We start from the raw sequence: 14969 nt of genomic DNA on the forward strand, positions 1-14969 counted from the left end.
CAAACAACACGGTCACACTGTCCTTCGAAAACTAATAATCGATAACCAAATGTTACCGATAAGAATTTTGAGCGCTGCAATTTAAAACCGTTCAAGGGATATCGACCCACAAACCTAAGCGCATACTCCGACCAAATCTTAAATCTTTTATTTTGTTCATTTATCGTCATAGAGTAAATCTTAATAAATTGACCAACATGAAAACAAACGCTGACTGACAATTGTCAAAGCCAAATATCTAATGATATATATTAATTACTTTGAATACTTCGCAAATGCACTTTAGAAAAAAGAAAGCAAATTTTTAAGCAAAGTTAAGAAATAATTCTAAAGACTTCATCAAACTCCGATGAATCATAATTCATTGTTACTACGAAATAAACAGCTTAACAATCAATTCATATTTTGCATTAGCTTCATTCATCTTTCCATTATTGTTATTTTAATTTGTTTTTATAAAAAATCTATTTTTAAACTGCCTCTAAAGGTAAAGCAAAAATACAGCAGTGGTTTTATTTCTTAATTTTTGTCGTCGTGGCTCATTCATAAAAAAAATGGTTGAGAATAAAGCTTGGGTGATTGTAGTAGACTAACTTGTTATTCTACATTTTACTTTTGAAATATTGACTTGGGTTTTACTGAGTGTCATGACCTATATGCTGTTACAAGTTCGGAGTACGTCATAAAGTGAAAGCGCTTTGTGGTTTTCACATTTTCTCAAGCCACAAATTTTTTCGAAAGAAAATACATTACTGTCTGTCCATAACATTTTAAACATCTATTTCGTGACTCCCAAATATGCAAAATAAATAAAAAATGTGCAACTTTAATTAGAGTTGTGAACAAAATGGGATCCGACTTTATTTATTACGTTGTTAAAAGAACAAATATTTTAGAACTTAAGCTTTGTTCTCGGTTTTTTTTTTAATTTTTCGCAAAACATTTTTTTGAGTGGTTGGTTGTTGTTGTGTGTTTAGTTCTCGTCGACCTCAGCCTCTTGTTCCTCCTCGAATTCGGCATCCTCGTCGGCAGTGGCTTCTTGGTACTGCTGGTACTCAGAGACCAGATCGTTCATGTTGCTTTCGGCTTCAGTGAACTCCATCTCGTCCATACCCTCACCAGTGTACCAATGCAAGAAAGCCTTGCGACGGAACATAGCAGTGAACTGTTCAGAGATGCGCTTGAACAGCTCCTGAATGGCGGTGGAGTTGCCAATGAATGTGGCAGACATCTTCAGACCACGTGGTGGGATGTCGCACACAGCGGTCTTAACATTGTTGGGGATCCATTCAACGAAGTAGGAGCTGTTCTTGTTTTGAATGTTGAGCATCTGTTCGTCGACCTCCTTCATGGACATACGGCCACGGAAGATGGCAGCAACTGTCAAGTAACGGCCATGACGAGGATCGCAGGCAGCCATCATGTTCTTGGCATCGAACATCTGTTGGGTCAGCTCGGGGACGGTCAGAGCACGGTATTGCTGGGAGCCGCGGGATGTGAGTGGAGCAAAGCCGGGCATGAAGAAATGCAGACGGGGGAATGGAACCATGTTGACAGCCAGTTTACGGAGATCAGCATTCAGTTGGCCGGGGAAACGGAGGCACGTCGTTACACCAGACATTGTCAGGGAAACCAAATGGTTCAAATCACCATAAGTGGGGGTTGTCAGCTTGAGGGTACGGAAGCAGATATCGTAGAGAGCCTCGTTATCGATGCAGTAGGTTTCATCTGTGTTCTCAACCAACTGATGCACCGACAATGTGGCATTGTAGGGTTCCACCACGGTGTCGGACACCTTTGGTGAAGGCACAACCGAGTATGTGTTCATGATTCTGTCGGGGTATTCTTCACGGATCTTAGAAATCAGCAAGGTACCCATACCGGAACCAGTGCCGCCACCAAGCGAGTGTGTAAGCTGGAAGCCTTGCAAGCAATCGCAGGATTCAGCCTCTTTGCGAACGACATCGAGCACGGAATCGACCAGCTCGGCGCCTTCTGTGTAATGACCCTTGGCCCAGTTGTTACCAGCACCGGACTGTCCGAACACAAAGTTATCGGGCCTAAAGATCTGACCGAATGGTCCCGAACGGACTGAGTCCATGGTGCCGGGTTCCAAATCGACCAAAACGGCGCGTGGTACATATTTGCCACCCGACGCCTCATTGTAGTACACATTGATGCGCTCCAGTTGCAGATCGCTGTCACCATGGTAGGCACCAGTGGCATCGATGCCATGTTCATCGGAGATGATCTCCCAGAACTATAAAAAATATTAAGAAAAACAAGAACAATTGAAGAAGGTGTTACAAAAAAGAACAGATATTTCTCTTAATTTCTTAATTTAAGTTTGCATAATTGTTGAATTTTTATTTTTTAATTTTTCATTGTTAAATCGATGATTGAAACAGCAGATGGCAGGTAAAATTAGTCATAAATATAACGGTTTTTTTTCATATTTCTAGTTCAAGGATTTCGCAAGGTTATGCAAGACAGTTCATTCTCTCTGACTCATTTAACTATCATAACCTGTAAATTTAAGTGGGTGTAAGGACACGACTATACCTGTCCGAAAGAGCATCTGCATTTAGATTGTATGTGTGTGTGTGTGTGTATGCATGGGTGTTGCGTGGGCATATCAAGTTTGTATTTAATCCTTGTCATGCCCCCCTCTCTTTTTCTAACCTAACATACTTGTTTTGTTTTTCTTGTCTTTAGAAACTATTTTCTCTTATACAATTAAAAAATAAAACCAGTCTATGCTGGAAGTTCCATACCCTCCTCTCTAAAGTAATTATACATACATATACATATGTGTGTATATAGATTTATATTATGTATGTATGTATGTATATACATATGTATACATATGTAGAAGCAATAACGACGAACTGTGTATGGGCCGAGCCACTGATTAACATATCGGGGCTCAGGCTGCCGCCGGTCCATATTTGGTGCTCATGACAGAGCCGAGACGACCGACCATAACGTCATCTCGGTGGATAAGAGGTGGGCCGAACAGCGGCCAGACCAGGTTGTGTGAAGAGTAGTGTAGGCAGCGCGCGCAGCTGTCGTTTTCGCTTCACTTGGCATTGCCTTCAGCAGTCCGTCTGTATGGGCTCTGCAATTTTCAAATAACTGTCTCTGCCTCTACCTCTGCGCCCTGTCATTGCCCCCACGCACGCAAAACAACCGGCCTCAATTGAAATGAACAACCACAGCTTAGATCGGCCTCAGACTTTATTTCCATTTCGCCTCCACCACCTCCTCCTCTTTAATAAAAAGAGAACGCTTACATCATCGCCCACTCACACCGGAGACAGACGACGGCGACAAAAGTCACCGGGCGTTGGCGTTGGTAGAGGTTAAACTGCAGCAGCGGCAGCAATTCTGTGATTCAAGCGACCATATGGCGCTTGACATCGACTTTTCGTCTATATTACGTCAGCATACTGAGCCCAAAAATAAGTTTGGCTTGTTGTTTATGTCAAGTAAACAAATAAAAACAATTAACTTAAATAAAACTTTTTTCTAGAAAGTGGAGGCCGAGGCCAAAGGAAGAAAATGCGTGGTTGTTTTCGAACTCCAAAAAGTCGCGCTGCTGTGACAGCCGGCGGCGTCACCGTCGCTTACTCATAGTCGGCATATCAACACCAACACACACAGCCAAATACACTTACATACACATACACATAAATGGGCACAACAAATATTATGTTGCAGCTGCTGCTATTTTGGCATTGTTAAGGGTTGTTTTCTACTATTTTCCAGGACCTGAATATTGATTTTCGCAGGAAAATGCGAGAAAGAAACGATGAGCAAGCAAAAAAAAAAATTCGGCCATCAATAGCAAGGTTCACGCATGTGCAAAGGAAAAGCCGCACCCGGCGCTCTACAGAGTTTACACACACACACATACAGACAAATTCCTTAGCCACGGAGAGATGGATGATGGCAAAGTAAAGGAAATGAAAAGAGTTGGGAGAGAGAGAGAAATGGCAGCAAAGTGCATGCAGCATCATGCTGAGCAATTTTCTCGCTCATTCTTGGCCATAAAAATAAATTGAAGTTGCACTGCTGCTGCATACATGTAAAAACATACAAATATACATGCATATATGTATACTTTTTTTCTGTATGTATTTGTATATGCATACATACATAGCTGGAAATAATCAACGTATAGCGTCATGCATAAAAAAAAAAAACTGTCGATAAGATAGACATTTATTTATGTACATATTTGCAATACATACATAGACACACAGTTTGGATAGTAAAAAAAGGAAAATTTGTATATACATATACATACATGTAGTTACTTTTGTATGCAAATTCGCAAATCGATTAACTACACACTCACACATATTTAAAGATGTCTGTATGTAAAAACATTTATGAATCTATCTTTATATACTCTACTCTCTTATACATTGCGAATCGGTCAACAAGAACCGGTTCAGCCATTTTAGGTAAAAATGACGTCAGATTTTCTCTTCTTGTTGCTCTCCTTTACTTATAAGCACACATAAGAAGAAATAAGCAAGTATAGCGGCAAACCCGGTCCAAAGCACATAACAAATATGCACACATACAATAATACATTGACACTCACATGTATACACATACATACATGGGCATTCCCTTCACTAAAGTTGCTTTCACATTAAGTGGTGGGGGAAAAGAAAATTCAGAAAGTATTTTTATGACTCACTACCAACTCCATCTACATATAGACAACTCTATGTATGAATGTATGTATGTATGTACATACAACTGCTGACACACCCAACATAGATGTGTGTGTATGCATGTTGTGATTAAAGTACTAACAAAAAGGTATGCAGTAGTAGCGGCATATGGGCGTGCCATATAGGAAAATTGCCGGGCATATACACAAATATATATGTATTCACACACACATATACGAAATGAGAAAAAAGCCGGTGGCCTCAATAAAAATTTCTGCCACATGGACAGTGCAAAAATGGAAAAATGACGCCATTTTGGCAACTGTACTTGCGCTTTTGCTACATTAATATCTTCTTAAAAACTATTAACCTAGCCTAGGCTCAGATAGAACATACCTTAGCTCCGATTTGGTTGCCGCACTGACCAGCCTGGATGTGTACGATTTCTCTCATTTTGTACTTGTTTTAAATATTTTCTGACTTTTTACTTAAAATTATCTTTCTTGCTTGCAGCTTACACAAACGCACAACTTTCTGCTTTCAGCTTCACACGATTTCTGACGGCGTCTGCCGATTTGGCGGGCCTATTTATAGCCACTGCTCTGTTCAACAGTGTTGCAAAAGAGTAAAAATCGTGAAAAATGGTACCAACATCAGGTAAAGCAGTCGAACTCGAGCAAAGGAGTCGAGCAAAGGAGTCGAGCAAAGGAGTCCAACATCGAACAAAGGAGTACATCCGTCGTCCATTCAACAGTGTTGCCGCTCTGGCTATTTATTGCTGTTTTGGCAATGATGAAAATTTTGAATATTACTGGCCTGTTTTCGTTTCCAAATCTATTTGAAACCCAAGACTGTATTATTTCAGAGTCGTTATTGAATTGAAATCTAAAATTTTATTACCATCTGCACCATTTATTGAATGGTACACATTTTTAAAGAGCAGGCGAATTGATAGGAATTCATGTAGACAAAATGATTTGGAGCCGGAAGCGAAAACAAACATCAATTTCGGCCCTGGTAGTGTAACTCCCTATGTATTATAGTTTATATTTATGGTAATTTTTGGCTAGTTTCATGTCTCCGAACCTCTCAACACTGATGGGCAGAATCGATACGGAGCGATTAAGCGAATTATGAGCTCTTAAATGTTCTCTTCAAAAACATGCCAAATCTCTGTGCACTGCTCGAAATGGGATGGCATTTGATGCTTAAAATTAAATATTAAACATACATATATTGGTATAATTGGCTCTCTGTGTATTTTTGTTACCTATTATCATAAAGTTTCAAGAATACCTTCCATGTGTGCTTTTTAAAGTTTTCTTATATTCGTTGTAACAACAAATTTTCGCCAATTCGCCCAGCCTTTTGAAATTCGCTGAACAATTTCGAAATTCGAGTAGGCACACTGAATAAAGTTGCCATATAATCTTAGATATAAAACTATGTTGACTTTTAACCCGATTTTAAAAATAGAATAATTGAACAGCAGACGACTATTTAATTATTCTATTAAGCCTGTATCGAAATTTCATCTCTTTATCGATTTATTTTTATCCGACTGCGAGTATTTTATATCCGACCCCCACTATTTTTACCCCCTATTTCTCTCGATGTGAAAGAATCGATGCAATTGCCAGCTCTAGAGCTCTAGTGGGTGGTGTGTCGGAGTTTTAAGCAGAAATTTAGGGTACAATTGCCCCCGTCTTTATTGCAAAAAGTGCAAGTCGGTGTTCTAAATATCAATATTAAGTTGTAGCAAATTGTTATCAATTAAAATATTACAAGTAATACGAAAAACACCGGATTTGATTGAAAGAAAAAAAAAACAGTGCTGTTGGCTGCTGCGAGCTAGCTAACGAGTGAGTGGGAGCGAGTGAGAAAGATACATACATATTACACATACACACGCACGCATTGAGAGAAAAGAGTGTGTGTGTGTGCATGTATGTATTGCATTTGCATTTCGTTGTGTGTGTGTTGTCGTCGTCGTCGTCGTCGTTGTCTACTAACCACTTGGCGTTGGCAATTTGAAAATGAAAAATGAAATTAAATAATAATGCATTACATCAATAAGAAGAGCCAAATCGGAGTCTAAGCTGAAAACGCATATGACCCGATTTCCTCCCCTGACAAGGAAACGGAAATTATCACAAACTTAGCAGCATTTCACTCAGGTCTTGCGTGCGCGTATTGGCTCGGAAATTCTCATTTTATTGGTAAGTATAAATATAGTGAGTGGAGAGGATGTGGCCAGCGCCAGCTAGCAAATCAATACTTTAAGGGGCTGCCATTCTGTTCGCATTCGCCGTTTCGTTAGTTTTTCTTTTCCATTCGTTGGCATCGTCGCAAACGCCTTGTCCGCCACCGTCACCATCGTCCGCCCCCCGGTTCTTCACCGACCACCCGTACCCATACCCAATACCCGCCGTGGCCCAAACCTAAAGACAAAATAAACTCTCAGCGCTGTGTATGAGTGTGTGAGTGGGGGTTTTCGGTGTGTGCGTGTGCTTTGTAATAACGAGTAAATTTTCTGCACATACGAAAAGAAAAAAGAAAAAAAAAAGACAAAAACCGAAAAAAGAGACCGAATAAAGAAATTCACATAAAATTATGTAGAACTATGGTGCGTGTTTGTATATATATATATATATATATATAAGTGTGTGTGTATTTGGAAAACAAAAAAAAAAATTAAATAAAGTGGTTCTTTTTTTTCGAAATGAAAAATAAGGGAATTTTTTTTTGTTGTTGTACATATTTTTAGCTTTTTCAAGCTCCTTATTGAAATTATTTTTAACTAGCTAAAATGTTTCGACGCAATGATTTACGTGATTAACTTTTACCAAAAAGAAATTCTTTGGACTTATTTATGCACATATGTACATACAAACATACCCATACTTATGTATATATACACTTTTGTGTGTATTTGGGAATAAAAAAGAAATACATACATACATACAATGCAGTAGTGTAAGTACAAATGTACACACACATATATCTTATATGTATATAGGGCGGCCGCATATATAAAACTATTGTACATATAGGAGCATACATATATAGAATATGATATTTTTGTATGTATTTTTTGTCATGAAAATTTAGAAGGGGGCGTGGCCTTTTATTATATACATATGTACACATTATACATAGTTTTCTATTCTTTAGTCCACCTGCCGCCAATGTTTTATCCTTAATTTTATACATAATGTGTTTTTTTTTTGTAATTGTGAGAAAAGTGGGATAATTATATATGTATGTATGTATGTATGTACATATAATAAGTAATCAGTTGAAGTACCAAAATTCTTAGAAACGTACTCTGTCCTATTCTCTAAGAAATAAATTATTTTCTTATTGGCAACAATGAAAAAACACAAACCGAATGCCATTTGTGACGCCCCAGCCCTTGCCCCCCTTTTTATCCATAAAATCATTTACTACGTGGAAAGAAAAGACTCAAGCAATCCCCCATCCGGGAAGAAACTATGCCAAACTTAACCGCATTTTATTCATTAAAAATAATAATGATGATATAATATGTATAAACATCTATACATAAAGATATATGCGACTTTTCATTGAAGAGAAGAAAGAGTATTATTTAAAAAACGCCAATATTACCACTTCAATTTTGTAATCAAACCAAATTTCGCTTGTTACATATGTACATACATACATATAGGTATACAATTGAGCTTACTGATAAGAAGACAGAAAAAAAACTAAGAGATTTCATTCAAAATCTGATTGAATTATCAATCTATATTTGATAAGAGTCTTGTAGACTTCGAGCCTTTTATTCACATTGAAATACATATATACATATGTAGATTGATAACTGGCAGTGTCATTGTCCTCGAACATATGTATATGTAGTTAAAAATATTAAACATTTAATTAGTAATGTCAAAGAATTGCTGTAAAATGCTGTGCCACTTTAAAGTAAAACTAAGTAAACAAATTAAGTTGTGTCATGAATGGCCTCTTTTTAGAGTTTTCATTAGATATCACTGATTTATTTTCTCCAAACTTAGCCAAAGATAATTCGTAAATATTTGTTACTATATCAAAATGTTAACCGCTTCTGAAGTTGGTTATAATTAAACACATCTTCAATGGAAGGGAGTTCGCATTTATTTCAGACTTCAATCAATTTTTAGTTTTAATGAATAAGAAACAATCTAAATGTTAATATATTATTGCATATATTATTTTGTTAAGAACATAAAACATAACAACAAGTCAAATAGTTCTAAATATTCATCTAAATGATCAAAAATAATACATACTGCCTTTATTTAATTGTTGTTTATTGTTTCTCAAATTCATATTTTAAAATCAAGAAAAACTTGAAATCAACTAAATATGTGTATGAGAATATCAAAATTTTAGAATAAGAAACATTTTAGTGTTCCCGACGATTTCTTGTCAATTGAGAGATGTAAAGGAAACATCGAAGATTTTTTTTTTTTTTTTTTTTAATTTAATTTTCATATTTGTTAAATAAGTAGATTAATTACTAAAATGAATATTTTAAGTGTAAATATTTTTAATTTTCGTTTTATGATTAAGAGAAACAATTATATTAAGTTCATGAGAAAGCGAAGAAGAAGATAAGAACATGGAAATAGTTTCAAAGGAAAATAAAGTATTATTGGACAAATTGGAACAATTGATAATGGAAGCGCTGTCAGAACTGGTGATGCATGGATCTGCCACATTTAAAGTGCCACGAAATCGAAGGGAAAGGGAGGACATTGAAAAAATTCACTCACCATTTCGTCGTGTTTCATATAATAATAATCGGAGCCGACATCGTTTCTGTCTGCTGATCTATATGTTAGCTGAGATTCATCGTCTGTTGGCCCAAGGGGGTAGTTGCACGGTGAGGGGACTCTATTATCGCAATACTCAGCTGATCCGGGCACAATCATTCATTGTGGCAGCCAAATTGGATGTATGTCGCATACTAAATACGGCGCCATTTCATTTGGGAATTCTGTCGGCATCCAAAGGTTTACTAGCAGGTAAGCACTATCACTCAAGTCAAGTAATTTAACGAGATTTTATATAATTTATATCTTTTTTCCAGGTGACATACGGATGATAATGAGCAATGGAGATGTCTTAGATGGTAATGCCTATGGTGGAGCCATTTCATTGCCCATTGATTTTGAAAATGTTGATCACATTGACACCAGAGCCGAACTTGTTTTGGTTGTCGAAAAGGAATCGGTTTTCGAGTCATTACTATCTCGAAATATTTTCAGTTCATTTGGTATACGTTTAATTCTTGTAACCGGCAAGGGATATCCGGATTGCAGCACTCGTCGTCTGGTCCATCGATTGACCATGGAATTCAATTTACCTACCTACATACTAGTAGATGCTGATCCCTTTGGCATAGAGATTATGCTTGTCTATCGCCATGGTTCACAATCTATGAATTTCACATCAAATCTGCTAGCTTCACCAAGTCTTCGATGGGTCGGACTACATCCTTCAGAAATATTTTCGCTTGCCATAGGTGGAACCGCACCTTTAAGTCGAGAAGATAATAAAAAAATTAATGACATGCTCAATCGCAAGAATATGGATCCGGGTGTGAGGCAAGAGCTATATAAATTGCAGCAAATGCAGCTAAAAGCTGAGATTGAAAGTGTTCTTGATTTCCTATGTGGTGATTATATACCAAATAAAGTAAATCGAAATTTGTTTCTATAACACTAAGATTAAGGCAAATTAGATTCAATTATTTCTTTAATTAGTTTGTAATGTAAGTCTGATAAATCTAGTTTAAGCTGAAAATGTCATTAAATATAATTTCATATGGATATATACTTGACAAAAAAAGGAAAATTATAATTTTGTAATCAGTATAAGAAGAAGAAATTATTTCCTGAATAATGGAAAGAATGTAAATAGATTATGTTTATATTAAATATAGATACATACATATATAAATAAGAAAAGGCGGACAAGGTTTTTTTCCCAAATATCTTTAACGAGAAATTCTGTGCATCATTATAATTATACATAATATAAAAGAAAGTGCCAAAATTAAATGTGAGAGGTTAAAAAAATGGGTAAAAATTGTAATACAATGCAAAAGTTTACTTATCTAAGTACAAATAAGTCATGTGAACCGTTTAATCATTTAATTTTGAGTTATTATTAATAATATCTATACCTCAAATTATTCATATAGTTTTGCAATGGATGTATAAACAAATCATTTCATTAGTATAGAAAAAGTTATTGACTTTCCAACCAAAATGAAACCTAGATGAACTTGTTGAATAGAGTTTGTAAACTCATTAAACTAAGGTAAAATTAAAAATGAATCCGTATGAATTGTATTTTTAAGTTTCAATAACGAACTTAAAATGGAAAAAGAATAGGCAAACATTGTTCTTAATACTAAAATGGTTTTGCTAATTGTTTATGGTGTATATAAAGACAATTGTTAGAATATATTGGGTATTTTTTAGTATTTTATATAAAACGGGATCATCGATATTTTAAATATTATCAATTAATTTTTGGAATATGCCCAAGAATTTATTTTTGGGAATTTAAGAAAATATTAAAATTAAGTTGGAACCAGAATAGGCAACTGAAATATTATTGCTATGGTGTATATAAACAAAAATCAATATAACTCAAATGTTTTGATGTATATTATTATTTTATAAATATTGGGATTGAAACTTTTAATGTTATAAAAGCTAAATTGCTAAATCAAAATGTAGTATCGATTTATTATTAACTTTCTGTTAATATATTACAATTTGGAAATTATAAAGGATATGTGAAGTGAAATGCAGAACTTATATATTTTTTGCATCCAAATATTTGATAAATATTCTAATGTTTAATTTTTATTTTCCTTTATTTCAGATGTAAATCCAAAAACTCAGCAAATGATAGTAATTTCAATAGCCATTTGAATTACCGTAAAAATAGGATCTCTAAGGCAAAACAAGAAGCACAGAAGGCTGCAACACTTAGGGAGGTCAACAATAAATCTAACGATTTATGTGCAATCGTAATATTTAAGACGTACATAGAATCTCTTTAGATTACTTGTGAGCCATATAACAAAAAAAAAAAAAAAAAAAAAACGAAAGAAAAAACCCCATCTCCCCCTAAAAAGGAAAATATGTCTACAGCAATGCGAACAACACTGCAGCCAGTTCCTGAAGCTCTGCCAGCGGAAAATGTGTCAAATGGCACTGCGACTACGGCGTCAACGCCATCAGCAATGGCGGCAAGTGCCGCTGTTACGGTGCCGACAGCCTCCTCAAGCACAACCACCTATGCCACCAATACGATCAGCACATCCTCACATTCTGTGAAGGATCAACAACAGCAGCATGACTCAGTCAACGCCAACATTGTCTCACTGCCACCACCAACGACAACGTCCGCCTCTGTCGTAGCCGCTGCCGCCGCCAACACCAACACGATCACGAACACAAATACCACTATGATGCCCCCCAACATAACGTCCTCAAGTTCGACAACAGCCAGTAGCAATAGCACTACGACAGCGCCGACAGCGTTAACCACATCGGCGACATCAGCATCTGTGGCCGCCACACCGAATAGCAATCACTCGCACCAGCACAGCCATCAGCATCATCATCATTTGGCCAATAATATGACCACTGATGGCCCTCGCCTCTCGAGCAATAATTCTAGTGCAACGGCGGCCGCTATCAATCATCATCATCATCATACGCCTGGCAGCGGCGTGGGTGCAGTGGCTCCCTCCGTCAATAAGAATGTTTTAAGCACACATTCAGCTCACGCCTCTGCCATCAAGCAGCGAACCTCATCCGCAAAGGTGAGTCCTCCTTTCATTCAAATAGAATTTGTGATTTGTGTGACATTTATATGTAACTATTTTATATTTACAAACATACACACAAATATATATGTAAATGTTGTATCCATCCTAGAGATAGAGTCACTTATCGACATTACATTCAGACTCTTCATACTCAACTCTTGTGTTCGTATGAACGTTCTGTACATCATTTTACAACGTAATGTACATCAAACGAGTGTCTTTTGTGTCCCAAAATGTTTCATTACTTCTTTCTTAAAACGACGGCAATTGAGGAAAATTAATAAGGTGGGGAAGTGTTACTATGTTAATAGTCTATGGTTTTTGAATTTTGAATTAAATTTCTGTTAATCTTGTTAAAAGAAAGAACATACAAATATACATAAGGACAGTAAAATAACTTTATTTTTACCACAACTAATCAAATGTGATTAGGGTAACCATCACTCCCGGAGTGCCGGAAACGCTCTGGTTTTAAATGTAACGTTCCACGGGAAAATAATTAATTAAGAGCAAAGAATGCATACTCCACCGCTTATTCCAAGTATTTGGAAACTAGCTTAATTTACCTGAGCAATTCCTTCACAGAATGAAAATTGCGAAAGACTTAGATTAAGTCGTCTATATTTTAAGGGGAGGAGTCTTCGACTTCGGAAATAATGATATAGAAAGTTGTAAAAAGCTCTGCTGGCTTTGGAGGATCTACAGCACAATTTTTTCTTTGAAAAAACAAAAAAATTAACGCGATCGATTTCATTCAAAAGCACAGCCGCTATGTAGTATATTGGCCTTGGAAAAAAATATGTTTTTTTTTGTGTTCTTCGGTATTTGATTGTTAGGGCTCCACCCTCAGTACCGCCACACCCACGCAATGGCCTTGTTAAAAGTTAATATTGGGTATAGTTTACCCTTTTTTGGATTTGTATATTTATTATTTTAAAAACAGCTGAGATTGTGAGCTTGGAATCAGCTGTTCGCAATATTTTGTTACTTTTCCCGATGTTGCGCACACTTTTTTGTGATCGTTCGAAGGGTTAAATCGAATCAACACTATTATAAAGAAATTGTAGTTATTTTGTGGATTGATTATTGAATAATTCATCGTCCATCTCTGATATGGGAAACATTGAAACACACACATGCGCAGCTATGATCAACTTGATCGCAATGACAACAATCACACAGACATACACACAACAAGCAAGATATGCGTCGAAACGAGCTTAACGAGTTGACTTCGATAATTTCTGTGTGTGTGTGTGTGCGTATCTGTGTGTCGTCGATCGTGAGTAAGTAATATCTATATCTCACGCGGTCGCAGAGTACAAATATTTATCGTTTTCTTTGCAGTAGAAATTACATTCTGTTTTTCATCCAAAAGCTTTTGGATTGCTTGTGGAACTTATTACCAATTTATGTTAAAGTCGAAATTTTTTGTCTTGTGTGGTGAAAAAGAGGTCGGGGGTGTTGTGGGACCCCACAAAGCTAAGCTTAGCTTAGTAGTTTTAGCTCATCAGACAAAGCTCAGCTCTCTCTCTCCCTCTCTCTGTCTCTTATGCTCTTGGATTCTCTGATCGCGCTCTCTTTTTATCAATGTGAAACTGAAATTTTTGTGTGTTGAATATATTTCTTCTTCGACAAGTTTTCTGCATTCATGAATATGCACACATACATACACACTTACGTAGGTACATACATATATACATATGTATAAAAATAAGCATGTGTGTGAATCACCTGCCAGCCAGCCAGCCAGTGGTTGTTGTGTGTATGACTCTCAAGATTATTATTTGGCCCTTGTGAGCGATACTTACGTATATTTTTTTTATAGGGTGTGTCGTTGGTTGGTTGTTTCGTTTGAGATTAAGATTGAGGCAAAGTCAAAACAACAAGACAGACGGCAAGCAGCCTACTCAAGTAGCTCTGCGACTACGACAGAACTTTTGCGATACGCGCGCAGCAAAATACAAAAAAAAAAAAAAACCAAATCCAGACCAGAGACCCAAGCAGTTCGCGTTCGTTCGTTTTGCTCACTTTATATATCCACAGAGGCACCACCACCACACCAGGCAGACGGAGGCAATGGTCGTCGAAAGCTTGTTTTAGTATTAAGTTCCACTTCATTCGTGTGGTGGTCACTGTGTCGCGAACTTTGTTATGCCGTTGCCGTTGTCATTGTCCGTCTCCGTCGCTGATTGTTGATATACGGTTCGGAAACGATGATGATTTTGCTCGAAAATTTTTAATTCGGTTTCCTGGCATTGTGACCATTACTATTATTATTATAATCATTATCGCACCACTGTAGTGTAAGGGCAAATGTGATGGAGCGCTAACGCATACTATTACGTCAAAATTTTTGCAAAAAACAAAAAAGGAAAAAAAAAAACAAAACAAAGCACGCCTGTTTCTAAATAGAT

The 14969-nt window shown here is 36.7% G+C and overlaps 3 protein-coding genes across 9 annotated transcripts in view; 2 read left to right on the forward strand and 1 right to left on the reverse strand.

The window, feature by feature from the left end:
- Positions 1 to 825: 825 nt before the first annotated feature.
- Positions 826 to 5255, reverse strand: betaTub56D (beta-Tubulin at 56D). Its single transcript, XM_068291532.1, has 2 exons — positions 5085 to 5255; positions 826 to 2260 (listed from the first exon to the last, which is right to left on the reverse strand). The coding sequence occupies exons 1-2, from the start codon at positions 5139 to 5141 to the stop codon at positions 974 to 976; spliced, it is 1344 nt and encodes a 447-aa protein (XP_068147633.1). The 5' UTR covers positions 5142 to 5255; the 3' UTR covers positions 826 to 973.
- A 1063-nt stretch (positions 5256 to 6318) lies between these two features.
- par-1 overlaps positions 6319 to 14969 on the forward strand; it is a 36304-nt gene continuing 27653 nt past the window's right edge. For 3 of the 7 annotated variants that reach the window (XM_068288632.1, XM_068288631.1, XM_068288633.1), the window contains exons 1-2: positions 6320 to 6907; positions 11598 to 12546. In XM_068288632.1, the coding sequence (XP_068144733.1) occupies positions 11860 to 12546 (687 nt within the window). In that variant the 5' untranslated portion in view covers positions 6320 to 6907; positions 11598 to 11859. Of the gene's footprint in view, positions 6908 to 11597; positions 12547 to 14674; positions 14859 to 14969 lie in introns of those variants that run through there. The other 4 variants (XM_068288625.1, XM_068288626.1, XM_068288629.1 and 1 more) reach the window with 3 other exon arrangements.
- Positions 9172 to 10421, forward strand: mei-W68 (meiotic W68). Its single transcript, XM_068290959.1, has 2 exons — positions 9172 to 9724; positions 9790 to 10421. The coding sequence occupies exons 1-2, from the start codon at positions 9319 to 9321 to the stop codon at positions 10419 to 10421; spliced, it is 1038 nt and encodes a 345-aa protein (XP_068147060.1). The 5' UTR covers positions 9172 to 9318.

This window comes from Drosophila tropicalis, unplaced genomic scaffold (genome assembly GCF_018151085.1).
Source record: "Drosophila tropicalis isolate 14030-0801.00 unplaced genomic scaffold, ASM1815108v1 contig_593, whole genome shotgun sequence".
In the NCBI taxonomy this organism is placed as follows: domain Eukaryota; kingdom Metazoa; phylum Arthropoda; class Insecta; order Diptera; family Drosophilidae; genus Drosophila; species Drosophila tropicalis.